This window comes from Dryas octopetala, chromosome 7 (assembly GCF_963921425.1).
Source record: "Dryas octopetala chromosome 7, drDryOcto1.1, whole genome shotgun sequence".
Lineage (NCBI taxonomy): Eukaryota > Viridiplantae > Streptophyta > Magnoliopsida > Rosales > Rosaceae > Dryas > Dryas octopetala.
In genome coordinates, this window is record NC_141372.1 from 8,042,437 (window position 1) to 8,056,135 (window position 13,699).

Consider the following 13,699-nt stretch of genomic DNA (forward strand, 5'->3'; position numbering starts at 1 on the left):
CAGGCATGGCCTTGGCCCATGTAATGCATGTTGATGAAGGCAAGCCCATTGCCCAAATGTCAAATTTCCCTTCTTACCCCTCCCGCTTTCCCTCTCAGTGGGTTGGAGGTGGCTGCAAACGCTCAACATACACCAACATTCATTCTGTCATGTTTTCATGTTGAGAATAAAGTAATAAACTGACATACACTGTCATAGGCTTCTCACTCACTCACTGTAGTAGACCAGATTGAAAGAATTGAAAGAAAATTAGAAACCAAGTTACCAATTTGGCTTTCGCTTAAGAATGAAATCGAGCCATAAAAGTAAAACTAGTCAGGAATTCAGAATGATGCGAAAATCCTCACTTTTCAACATTAATAATCAATCAAAATTAAATTATAGCACACATGTAAGTATGTAACAAACAATAACCCTGGATGAAGCCCAAGCCCAAGCCCATTTCCCCAATGTCAAATTTCCCTTCTTACCCCTCCCCTCTTTCCCTCTCTGTGTGTTGGAGGGGGGAGTCAGACCTGACATTCCAATTTCCTACCAAGCATTTCATGCTCTCACTGCAACTCAGAACCCTCTCAATCATGAAGAAGAGGCAAAGACCCATTCAATCTCCTCCTTTAACCCCTCCAACCCCACAAACCCTAAACCCCAAAAGACCCAAAACCCTCCTCAAACCCACCAAGTGGGGCCCTCTCGACCTCTCCCAGTCCGAGCTCTCGTTGCCCCTCACCTTCCCCACCGGCCAAACCTTCCGGTGGAGACAGACTGGTCCTCTTCAGTACACCGGCGTTGTTGGGTCCCACCTGGTTTCCCTCAAGCACCTCCCGAACGGCGACGTTTCGTATTGCCTTCACCACACACCCTCCGAATCCAATGCCAAGCTGGCTTTGCTCGATTTTCTCAACGTCGGTATTTCTCTGGCCGGCATTTGGGAGGTGTTTTCGGCTTCCGATTCGAGGTTTGCCGAGCTCGCGAGCTATTTGGGTGGCGCACGAGTGCTCAGGCAAGACCCAGTTGAGTGTTTGATTCAGTTTCTTTGTTCGTCTAATAACAACATTCAGAGAATTACCAAAATGGTCGATTTTGTATCTTCGTTGGGGAACTATTTGGGGTCTGTTGGAGGTTTTGAGTTCCATGAATTTCCATCTTTGGAGCGCTTGTCAATGGTCTCAGAGGAAGAGCTCAGAAAGGCTGGTTTTGGCTACAGGTCTGTTACTATCACTCTATTTATTTATATTGTTTGTATAGTATGCATAATATATATACATACATAATCTGCATATACTGGGTTTAACTCATAACTGTTGCTGTAAAGCTCAAAATATTGAGGTTTGGTTTGTTGGGTTGGTGTGGATGGGCAGGGCCAAGTACATCACTGGAACTGTAAAGGCTTTGCAGTCAAAACCTAGTGGAGGTGCAGAATGGCTTTTGTCTCTGCGTAAACTGGACCTTGAAGAGGTGATTGATGCTCTTTCCACGTTTCCTGGAGTTGGTCCCAAGGTGGCAGCATGTATAGCTCTATTTTCGCTTGATCAACATCATGCCATTCCTGTTGATACACATGTGTGGAAGGTATGATATTCACTTCTCAACGTTTCTATTTTGCAAATGACAAATGTTTGATATGCTGCTATACAATGTCGTTATCATGATGGTGATATTGATGATATATAATAGCTTCTTGGTGACTTGTTGATCTAGCACACAACTCTTTAGTTTGGGGGTTCTTTTGCTAATGTTGTGTGTAAAAAATTCATCGAGTGCTGATGTTTTATTGTTGGGGCTGAGTAGATTGCTACAAGATACCTCATACCTGAGCTAGCAGGTGCCCGTTTGACACCCAAGCTCTGCAGCCGTGTGTCGGAGGCATTCGTGAATAAATATGGGAAATATGCTGGATGGGCTCAAACTCTGCTTTTTATTGCTGAATTGCCGTCACAAAAAGCCCTTCTACCATCACATTTTTCAAATGCCAAAGAGAATAAATCTGCAAAGGGAAAGGGTCGTGGATCGCACACTGTAGTGGATACTTCAACAGATGATTGCTGACTTGATATTTCGAATCTGGATGTTTGAGTTAAAACCTTCTGGTTTGGTGATAGCATCACACTAATTTTGGAGCAAAATCTTTAAATTCTAAAAACTACAGTTGTGAAGCTCAATCACCAACTGTATGAGCTTTTCACAGATCAGGACTCTGAAAGGTGAATGATAGTAGTATATACACTGCTGGATGTACCCCTTCTCATTCGTGTCCTCCCCTGCTCTTTCATTTGTATCATCACTGCTTCGATTTGTCCATTGTGAACATTTATTTGTAAGTGGGTCATACTGTTCGGAATCACTAGATCAGTAGATTGCAATTGATGCTTGTTGGAACATTCTTTGTATCTCAATCAAGAGTTTCCAGATACTGTACTCGCATTATTTTATGAATCAAGTGTCTATGTTTTCCCCATTTCTAAGTTTGGATTTCTTAGACATATCTTCAATTATATTCATTTGTTTTTTAAGGCAGAGTAGATGTATTGACAACCCTGTTCTCCATTATTTTTAACGATAGCAAATTTGCTCAACACCTTATTATGTGTTTTCCACATGTCACATATGGTAAAAATTAAAATAAAAAATACCCATCACTTCCCCAACATTAATGCAGCGACCACCACCGACCCATCCCTCCCCCTCCAAGCTTTCTGACGGCCCCTCCTCACATTTCCGACTACCATTCTTCCCTTCTCTCTTTTTTCATTTTTTCATTCTTAAATTACTTTTATTTACTCTCTTATTTTCAAAATCCAAACACAATGGCTTGTATGAAACAGATCCGAAATCCAAACCAAACCCATATCTCGTCGATGAGAGCAACGGTCTCGTCGTGCGACCAGCAAGGAGGAGGGAGGAGGGAGGTGTTGGTTTTGGGTTTGAGTTCGAGTTCGAGTTCGAGTTCTGGGTGGATTGCGGCGGCGCCAAGAGAACGAGAGGGACGGACGACGTGGGTCCGATTAGAGAGGGACGATGGAGTCTTCTTTGGAGAGGAAGGTGGAGAAGAAGCAATGGATGGATTTTGGGTTGGTTTGTTTGGGTTGTTATCGTGGAGCAGGAGGCAACAGTGGTTGCCGGAAATATGAGAAAATATTATTTTAACAATCATTAATATTTTTAAAAGATAAAATATGAGTAAAATGTTATTTTATTTAATAGTTAATTATAGTTAACTATGTTAATTATGATTACTGTATATGACACATGTCAAACAACTAATAAGACGGTGATAGACTATCAGGTATAGACAATAAATGGAGGTTGGACTTTGGAGTTCACTGCTACTATTATTTGACATATTTTTGAACGAGAAGCTTTTATTGCAAGTAATATATGATGACATAAAGACAACAATTGACTCCTCTATGCAATGGATGATCCAAAACTACACCCACATCATGTGCATTGTGCATGAACCAACAAAGTTTTACTGATGCTTGGGCATGGATCACCAAACTTTTGCTTTGATAAAGAGATGGAGCATCTCCTCTTCCCTAGACAAGCCTGACAATATAAATTATGATCAGAACATATAATTCAATATGGAAAAGATCAAGACGAATTTAAGTGTTTTTGGCAACCAAATGAGCACTAAAACTAAGCAGAAAAAGGAAAAGAGATGCTAACCTGCTCTACAATTGCTTTAGAATTAGATGAGTGGCAGCTTCCAGTGGCATAATTTTTACAGTCACCAGAAGGGTTGCCAAAGCTTGCAAAAAAGACCTTGGAGATGTTCCTGTTTGGAGGACAACTGAGTTGAACGGTTGGCATTCTGTTTTTATTTTGGTTCTGAGTCTTCTGAACCGCCCATGCGGTAACTGGGGGTGGATGTGTTTCAGAGACATGCCCACATAATTGTGTTACAGAAACTTTGTTCAGAGAAATCCCTAGTGGGTCGCCATTTTCTTCTTCCAGGAGGACTAATAGGTTGCCAGTTGGCTTGAGGAAGGATCGAGGTACATTGTACCTAGAATTAAAGGGTTCCAGTTATGTTGCGTGTACAAAGTACCAAACATGGACCATATTATAGACCATATCACTATTAATAGAGGTGGGTTAAACCTTTACTAGAGATGCAGTCTACAATGTGGTTCACAAACGTGATCATGTAATTTAATTGATGAACTACATACATTGTCTGTGAAGGATTCCCTTTCGGGGTGTGGAAGGAGACCCAATATCGACCAATGCTATGGCCATTGACCCAAGCTTCACCCTTTCCCATGGAAGCAAGATTTAATGCAACAGGGTCATCTCCGGCTGGTGCATCGAATAGAATCTGCCAATCAGCCATGAATCAAAGAGATTATGCAAAGTAGAGACAATAACTTAGAAACATCTATAATAACCAAGTCTAAGATATATTTCAATTATTTGTGCAAAATTTGAAGGAATTGGTTCTTGTACATTGCATTTTTATTAACATTGTATTTGTTAGCACATTTTGCAGAACATATAGTGACACAACATTAATATAAACCAGTATTCCTACCTTGTACCAGGTGAGTGGTTGATGAGCAGAGCTTCCCAATTTACTCCATTGAACTTTCTTTGATCCAAGATCTGTATAGATTTGTGACTTCTCTCCAAACAACCCAACCTTCATAAAATACAATTTAAAATTTATGAAAGAGTCATTTGTAAGGATAAGCAAGTTGAACCTTTGCTTACAAAGATAAGATGCTGAAGATAAAATCACCTGATAGCCCCATGAGTCTTTGTTGAAATCTTTCTCTTGAATGCTTACACTATGCACTCCAGCAACTTTACGCTCTAGATAAGCTCCATTATCCTTCACATAAAAAGTAAATTTGAGTTCTTGCATGCAGAAAACAATCACAAGTTACAAATATAATTATGACCTTACATTGTGTGTGTGTTTCTTTGCTATGATAATTGAAAAAAAGGTGATGGGAAAAAAATAATCAGAGAATTGAGATTGAAAAAATACCGGCAATCCAACCATTACACTAAGTAAGGAGATGTAGTTCTTCCCCTTGTTCAGAGTAACCTTATTCTCCAAGGAAAAACTTGTATTCCTGTGACTTCCATGTGCAGATCCTAAAAAATAGGGAGGCATTTCCAAATAATTATGTGGAATTGGTGATAAATGAGAAAAGAAACCATGGAATACCTAGAAAGTTTTGGTAGAATACTTCGAAAACTTGTTATATGGCATTCTCACTACAGATTGTATCTAATACAGTTTGAACAGAAGGGATTTTCCACTTCTTTCCCAAAATCTTCAAAAGAGTTGACCAAATATATAGTTCCCCCTTTGGATGATGCCTACCTAATCTGAGCGATAGGTGTGGATAGGAAGGAGGAATGGATATATAATCCACTTTCAACCATCAATAAAAGACTATCTATAATGAGATTCAAAATTTACCTACAAACACTCCATTTACAAAGGTATGCAAGACATGTCCAAACGATTGCACGTTTAATATGGATTGAGCATTAGGCGAATCATGCTGAAAGCTGCATTTACACAGTAAATTGAAAGGATATCAGTAAATGACATGGTTCAGTCAAGTCCAGCCAACTCCTCAGTCTAGTTGATGGTTTACCTGAAAGTGTACCAAAGATAATCAGATTTATCTTTTGCTGTGCTCATTTGGTCTAATAATGCGTTTGCTCGCATTGAGGTGTTTTCAACATTAGGAATAGCTTCTCTGTACTCTTCCCAGTTCCCAATGGAATCAAATTTTTGACTTAAGAGCCATGATCTTGTATCATGTTGTGTGCTTACCTGTTGAAGGAGCCATTTGAGTAACCAACAAATTTATGAAATAATTGCTGCTGTATGTGAAATTCTATGAAAGGTAAGGCGTATCTATAACATGGTTTGATTTTGTGACAGTGTGCATACCTTTGCAGTGTTGAAGGCTATCGTTTTGCAGTCTGGTAGGATACTAATCGACTTTTGAGGCAACTGGTATGAAGCTTTTTGAAAGAGGACAGTGACATCTTTGGGGTCATTGTTCACCAAGAAAGCAGCACATGCTCCGGACTTTGCTTTGAAAACATAGGCCTAGTGGAAAAACATCGAAACCGGGATATATTACTTCACTCAATTGGTTAAGTTGCTTGAAAGAAATTAATGATTGGGAAAGAAAATGCTCAGAAGTTCTCATCAGTGTACTTACAACTTGTAGTTCACCCAAAGTGACATTAGTTTGCTCTCCAGAAAGTAGAGGATTGGAGGATAACTTTACTGCAGCATGCAATTCCTTAAGATGACCCCATTTTGGTTGCTTTTTGAAACCTTAGGAACTCATCAGATAAATAGTCAAATCTCAATACCAAATCATGCAAATGTGTGCTGAGAAAAAAAAAAAAAAAAAGTGTACAAAATCCTACCATACTCATCAAGAGGAGCTTCATCATAATAACTAGTCACCACAAATGCAGAAGCTGATCTTCCAAAATTGGTTCCTCCATGATACTAGATCAGAACCATAGTGTGAGTGATAATATGATGTTGGATTAATTTGATTTTTAGTAAGAAAATTGACTCATCATTGATTACTTTAACACTATGTCAATGCTAGTAGATGTTATGTCAGAAACAAGATGGACATACCATATAATAATTTACATAGCTTCCTTTATTCTTTGCAATAAACAGTGCAACTTGGAAAGCAATTTCTTGAGCTGATCTTATGTATGGTTCCTCACCATATACTTGGTATCTGCAAAATCAAAAACAAAATCTACGCATTAGTTGGGTATACAATATTGCCTACCTACCTCATTCCGAAAAAAAAAAAAAAGTTTCTGAGATTACTATATCGAAGTCAATGAGAAAAAGTATGATAAAACATGCATATCATGAAGATTGAAGACATACTGGCTTGTCCAGTTCTCTGTCCAAATTGCAGGCTTATTAGGGGAGTTAGGACCAGCAAAAGTTTCTCCACACTTCATCCCATTACATGCATTGATCTGCAGATTGCCGGATTCAAAGAATTAGTATAAAATCTAATGGCTCAAATCGATAATAGTATGACAATATAACATGTCAAACTGTCTAGCAAACTTGACAAGTGCCCGCAAAAGTTTGAAAAGGAAAGAAAACTAAGACTAACCACAGGGTCAGGAGCATCATCTTGCTTACACATAACCCAGGGCACACCAGTTTGAAGCCCCACTGCCATTGATGCGGCCCAACGAACATAAGGGGGTCCTTTTTCATGAAAAGCTGGTTCTACCATTTTGTACTCGTTCTCAATCTACATATATGTATACAGATACAGTACTCCTTTTAATACATACAAATGATCATATTGCAAATGATCAAACATACATGCATATATAGGTTTCTGTTATGGACTTATTAATTAACTAACCTGCGACAATATAATCGGTCCTCCTTGTGAAGCATAGAGTCTCTCTGATTTCATCAAGGTTACTATTTTCGTTGTGAACCTTTGCATTTCAGTCTGTCATTTACACAAATATAACAGTGTTTAGCTTAGTATAGCAGACTTTCATCCCATACAATATCTAACTACAAAGAGTTGCATGATTAAAGAAATGTCAAAGAGGTAAACCCCTTCGACAATGGAAGTTAATACCTTGAATGGTTCATTATCAGATCGGTAGACAATGCCCGGAATGTCCAGTAACCAAATTGGCAGACCCCTGCACCATCATAACATTCATTAACATGAAACTCCGTGGAACATTCTTATGTTACGTTGAACAGTTTAATATATTATGTTGTCAAACTATTAATTTGAACCAGTTTTTTAATTGAATGTATAGTCTAGATTGTCAATCTCACAACATAATATGCTGGCAAAAGATTATAACTCCTACAAATAATGTATTTAACTTAGTGTTTAGGAGTGGTTTTACCCGTAGGACCATTCACTCTCAATGAAGGGTCCAATCCTAAGGCACACATATAGGCCTTGTCTTTGGACTTCCTTGATAAAGCTTACTATATCATTTCCTCCACTAAAATCATACTGCAAAACAATGATAACCCAGAAAACCAGAACCAATAGGCATTACAGCATTAGCTTATAAGTAAACAAAATAAGAAAGATGGTAGGAAGTAAAATTCTCACTTGTCCTTTCTGGGGTTCATGAAGGTTCCAAAACACATATGTTTGTATCACATCTATTCCTCCCTCTTTGGCTTTGGCTATCAAAGATGGCCACATCTGAAATGGCATGAAAATGCATTTAATTATGAGCTACAAAAGGTTCCAACTCAAGTGGCATTAATGGGGTGAGTCGAAAGGTAAATTATAGGTTCAATTCCCCTTGTAACAAAAAATAATTAAATATTGTAGAACCATAAAAAATTGACATGTATGTGTTTGAAGGCATAAAAAGAACAAAAAAAAAAAAAAAAGAGAGATTTTCTTCAACTTTGTCTTACAAATTTACAATAGGTTATTTGAATATAAAACATAGAAAAAAAGTTTTAAAAAGGTTAGTCATACCACGTTTATGATACGACTGCCACTAGTAAACTGTAAATCTTGCTTGTGTAAATCTTATTTGAAATAAGAACACACATAAGTATATTAAAGAATCTCATAATCCTAAAATTTCATTCCTCCAAACGTGATTTAGGCCCAATTTTGAGCATGAGCCCAATGATCCCAATGAGCAGATTGCGAGGCGTTTTCTTACCAAAAAAAAAGAGTTCATCTGCTTGGGCCCAGATGGTGTTGTCTTGTCTCTTTATTGCTTAATTACTAGGAGCCAAAACACAAGGATTGGGTTTGTTAGAAGATTTTGTTGTACATGTACAAGTTAGACTGTTAGAGTAAGGATGGCGCAATGTTAGTTGACAAAAACAAACAAAACAAAAAGAACAAAAGAGAGCATACAACCATGGTCGACTTGCATGATCTCGTGAAGGATTGGATGGTTGGTAGCACAATGTGTTTTTTTTCACTTATCTACAAGTAAGGCTACCCTTACCATATATTTTAATTACATTATATGACATTATGTGATAGATGATATGCTTAAAGAAAAAACTTGCACTGTTAAATAATGTGTTCGACTAATATAGACTAATATAAGTGGAATGGTCTAATATGATTACTCAAGGGGTAAGGTCCAACCTCAATACAAATATTTTTTTTTTGTTTATTTATTGTTTTCTCTTGTAGAGATTATATATAATAGTTTTGAAACCTTAAAAGATATATGTGTAATTTTTAAAACTCCAAAGAGTATATGTGAAAAGATTATAAACCTCAGAGATTGTAAGTATAAATAACTCTAAAAAACAACTTGCACTATTAAATAATGTCTTCGACTAATATAGATTATAAGCACTCTAGCATTACTCGTTTGTCTACAATAAATGTGCGGTAATAATAGTCTCTACAAGAAAATTATGACTTGAAGGCATAAGAAATTAAAAAAAAAATACTTGAAGCATATAATATTAGGCCTATTTTTCAAATAAATTTAATATGGAAGGACGGACCCATAAATTCAACTTTTATTGCTTACCATAATAATTGTAGTGGAGGACAATTATGTAATTTGTCACATTTCGCAATTGACTAATAGTCTAATATCTGTAGACCAACATAGGAAGGAATTAATTTTATTTTGTGAAGGTTTCTCGTTTATGCATGTAATTCCACAAACCATGCAGTGTTAACTGTTGCTGTGATTTTTTCTCCGCAAAGAATATCTTGTTCTTACCTACCTAAGACAATGAGGAAAGCATGATAGATTTCTTTTTCTCTACTCCTTTCAAATCTCTTCTTTAATTTTCCGATCAGAAATTGAAGATGCATGCATGACTTTTATTCAACACACAAAAAAGAAACTCATTTTATTCTCACTTTTAATGTAAAACCAAAGTTGATTAGCATATATAGATCATTGAGTACTCCTCCTTCCTCTCCATTTCATCACAAATTAAGCAAAACCCCAGATTTTTTTTTTATTCGGGAAGGAGAAGGTAAAAAATCAAACTTCTATCACTGGAGCTAAAAGCCTCCACGGAAAAAACCAGAATTTGAATTGTCATAATAAGGGAAAAAAAGAAGAGAATAAAATTAGAAAGAAAAGAAGAAGAAGGATGTATTATGTATAGAATAATAATTAATAATTAAGTACCTGAGGAGTGCTTCGAGGATAATGAATAGAACCAGAGAAGAGAATTTTGTGTTGACCATCGATGATCAAAGATGTCCCGTCGTACGTGACATTTCCGGTGGTGGCGTGAGAGGTGGTAGTAAGCAACAAAGCAAAACTACACACAACAAACCACAACACCATCTCTCTCTCTCTCTCTCTCTCTCTCTCTCTCTCTCTCTCTCTCAATGCAAAGATGACAAGAAGAATAAAAAAAAGTTGGGTCTCTCTCTCTCTCTGATCTCTCTCACCAAACTGAATTGCTTTAGTAGATCAGGGTCTCTGGCCTATATATATATATATATATATATATGATTAGATCGATTAGGGACTTTAATTACTTTGACCCTTCACCATCTCCATGCCTTTTGAGCTCGATCTCTCCTTCATCAACTCCACTATTCCTACTTATCAGCTGCTACTTGTCTCTTCAATAGTTCTAATTCCATCATGTATATATGGTAATGTTTTGGCCTCAAATTAAGTTACCAAAATTGCTTTTCTAGCTAATTCAATTTCATTAACTACCAAATCTTTTTGGATTTGGTGCTCTCTGACTCTCTTTGATATGGAATCAAGAATCACCAGTTTTATGGTACTAAATTAATTAGTGTTCAAAAATAAACAAGTGAAAAAGGTACAGTAATTGTACAAGTTGGTTATCAGATTATATGTGAATATAAAGTATAAACTAGACAATATTAATTCAAATTAATTCAAACTAGACAGTAGTACTACACATTCAGTAATAAAAAATGAACTTAGACAATATTAATTCAAATGTCATATATATATATGTGTGTGTGTGTGTGTGTGTGAGTCCCTCAGGATTATTATTGAAGATTTCTTTTTTCAATTTTTTTGCTTATACCAATTGAAGAAGTTTTCTTAGACGAGTGTAAAAAGTCGTTAGAGATAAAGGCATATACATGGTGTGTTGCACGCTAACTTGGTTTTGCATTGTGTGGGTTTGGCGGTTCTATAAGTGTGAGTCCAAACAAGGAAACAAAACTGATGAGCTGTAGTTGTTAACTGACTCTATCACTACAATAATTACATGAATTCATGGTTACCCTTAATTGCCTAAAATTATGTCTTAATTTACATATACTCCATGCACTATTTAAGTTTTCTATTTGCATCATTGCACCACCGGCATGTAACTAATTACTCAATTATTTAGGGTGATCATTGACTTATAACTCTAGTGGTAAAGATTATTTATCTCGACATCTTGTGTCAAAACTTAAACTCTCTGTCCTTTCTTTGAACAAAAAACTACTCTTTAACTTAACCTTTATCATTTTCTGAAACTAACTAATTACTATCTAGCTAGCTTTGTTAATTTAATTCAAAAAAATAGATTATAAATATAACTGAAACAATATTAATTGATAAAGGCAAGAATGGTCGATATCTTAACAATCTTCAAATTTATTGTTAAGATTAATTTAATTTAATTTTCTGTTAAACAGTTTAACTGACTTTGGTTTGTGAGGGCTCACCGAAACTTTCTAAGCTAATAATAAGCACCTATTACATAAATATTTTCAAGACATTAACTACGTTCTTTGGAGATAATGACATGCCTATATAAATTAATGAACATGAAGACATATATATGAAATTGTTCCTGAATAAAGGGAATCAAACAAACCTATACAGAACATCCAAGACACAAATTAAGATGCTTGAAACACTTTTCTTATAATAATTAAACTCCTAAAATCTAAAGTCAAAATAAAAATCTTGTAGGTGATTGACTGAAGCACAGAGTTGGATTGCCTCTAATTAATTAAAACGTTTATTGCCCTGGAAAATTGGGCTAATTAACCAAAGAAATTAAATAACACATTTTGATTAAGATAAAGGTTTTTTATGAATTTTTGCAAATTAACTGTCACTTGGATTGTACATGAAGTATGAAGTAGTGCTACGTTGTAACACGGCAGGGGTACCTTCCGCTTGTTTTGAGGCACAAAAACGTGAAACATCCCCAGCCCTCAGTTTTAAGGCACGGCTATCTTCTAGATCTGCTTGTTTCAACTTTCAACTCACAAAGAGTAGATATATATATATTCAACTGAATTTTCATCAATTTATTCTTTTTATTCGTTTTTTTTAATTACAATATTGACTCTTTTTATATGTGAAAGGGCCAAATATCATTGTGGTCAAGCATAAGGTCGATATTTGATCGAGTTATCGATCTTATACTCAAAAGATATTATGTGTGTTTATGGCTTGACTTGAATATGCATGCGACAATCCCAATAGATAATAAATTACTCACTTATGCTCGAAAAATATATTGTCTGTGTTTGGTTTTTATTTTCCTATCGATCACGAGGCTATTCAAGTTTTTTCACCAGCCAAAAGGATATGTTTTATAAATCAGTAGTACTAGAAATTTTAACTTTTATTTTCCAACTTATAACATTCATACTCACTAAAAAATAAAACTTAAAAAGAAAATGAAATATCATGTTCAATAAAGTAATAACACATAAGGTTGGAAAAAAAAGTTTGGACTCTCAGCATTATTGTTTATAAATTTTTATAAAAATAAGTCAAAAAGAGTAAACTCATGTTTAGATATAGGATATCCACTAGAGATTCCCTTACATAAAACCCTGAGTAAATGTAAATCAGTCCCATAACAATTGCAGGAGTCAGCCATCCATATATGGACATGCAATGAAAGAAACTTGAGTCTCTGACTCTCTCTATATATATGATGGATTATTATTAATTTTTTTCCCTGACCAAAAAAATAATGACGGATTATTTTTTAATATATGCATTTAAAATTGTGATAAACTATGTTTGCAAAGACCATTTGGTCCATTTCTGCTTAGAAACATATGAGGTATTGAGGTGTGCTTGAACTTTGGACTTTATCATGGGCCTCAACAAGTTAGACAAACTTCCAGCGAGCAAGAGAGAGACCAAAGGCCCAGAGTCTTGAAGGACTGGGTCCAAGAAAAAGTTACTCAGGCCCATTGTTCTTAATGTGATGCCCACCCACCACCATGCATACACATTATGGGAGTGTATATAGGGAAAAATCAGGGTATTCTTTTTTTCTAGAATCTAACAAATAAAGGACGAACGACAATTTCTCCTGAAAAAAAATGAACATAAATAAACATGAAGAGAGTCATATCAAAAAATAAACATATATAAACATTATTGGCATTTGGTCGAGTGTCACTGTCTCTCTTTCATGGGAGAAGGTATTAAGTTCAAATTTTATGGACGATAGTTATGTAGTAAGTTAGTAACAAAAAAAAATGTGAACCATTGAATTACAAAGTACCTATTATACTCTTGCAATTTAATAACTCACATTTTCTATTTATAAAAAAATAAATTTTTTAAGGGAACTAGCCAAAGGCCCAAAACACAAACAATTTGATGGACCTGGTCCTTGAGTAGCCCAATTTTAAATTTGGATCTAAGAAATTGGCCCAGCCCATATTTAGAGTTTTGGCCCAATACAAACTGGAGAAAAAACGAAAAAATAGAA

At 35.8% G+C, this 13,699-nt stretch overlaps 2 protein-coding genes across 2 annotated transcripts; one reads left to right on the forward strand and one right to left on the reverse strand.

Annotated features, from left to right (window-relative positions):
- The first annotated feature begins 459 nt into the window (after window positions 1-459).
- On the forward strand, window positions 460-2,378 carry OGG1 (8-oxoguanine-DNA glycosylase 1). The gene is made up of 3 exons (XM_086249437.1): window positions 460-1,204; window positions 1,359-1,569; window positions 1,789-2,378. The coding sequence occupies exons 1-3, from the start codon at window positions 546-548 to the stop codon at window positions 2,044-2,046; spliced, it is 1,128 nt and encodes a 375-aa protein (XP_086105563.1). The 5' UTR covers window positions 460-545; the 3' UTR covers window positions 2,047-2,378.
- A 1,031-nt stretch (window positions 2,379-3,409) lies between these two features.
- Window positions 3,410-13,173, reverse strand: BGAL16 (beta-galactosidase 16). Its single transcript, XM_086250902.1, has 20 exons — window positions 13,164-13,173; window positions 10,153-10,316; window positions 8,124-8,219; window positions 7,909-8,021; window positions 7,626-7,692; window positions 7,398-7,490; window positions 7,137-7,280; window positions 6,899-6,993; window positions 6,632-6,740; window positions 6,409-6,493; window positions 6,195-6,313; window positions 5,918-6,079; window positions 5,616-5,797; window positions 5,435-5,526; window positions 4,994-5,103; window positions 4,742-4,834; window positions 4,535-4,642; window positions 4,176-4,321; window positions 3,670-4,009; window positions 3,410-3,546 (listed from the first exon to the last, which is right to left on the reverse strand). Exons 1-20 carry the CDS (start codon window positions 13,171-13,173, stop codon window positions 3,439-3,441), a joined length of 2,436 nt encoding a protein of 811 aa, XP_086107028.1. The 3' UTR covers window positions 3,410-3,438.
- Between the last annotated feature and the right edge of the window lie 526 nt (window positions 13,174-13,699).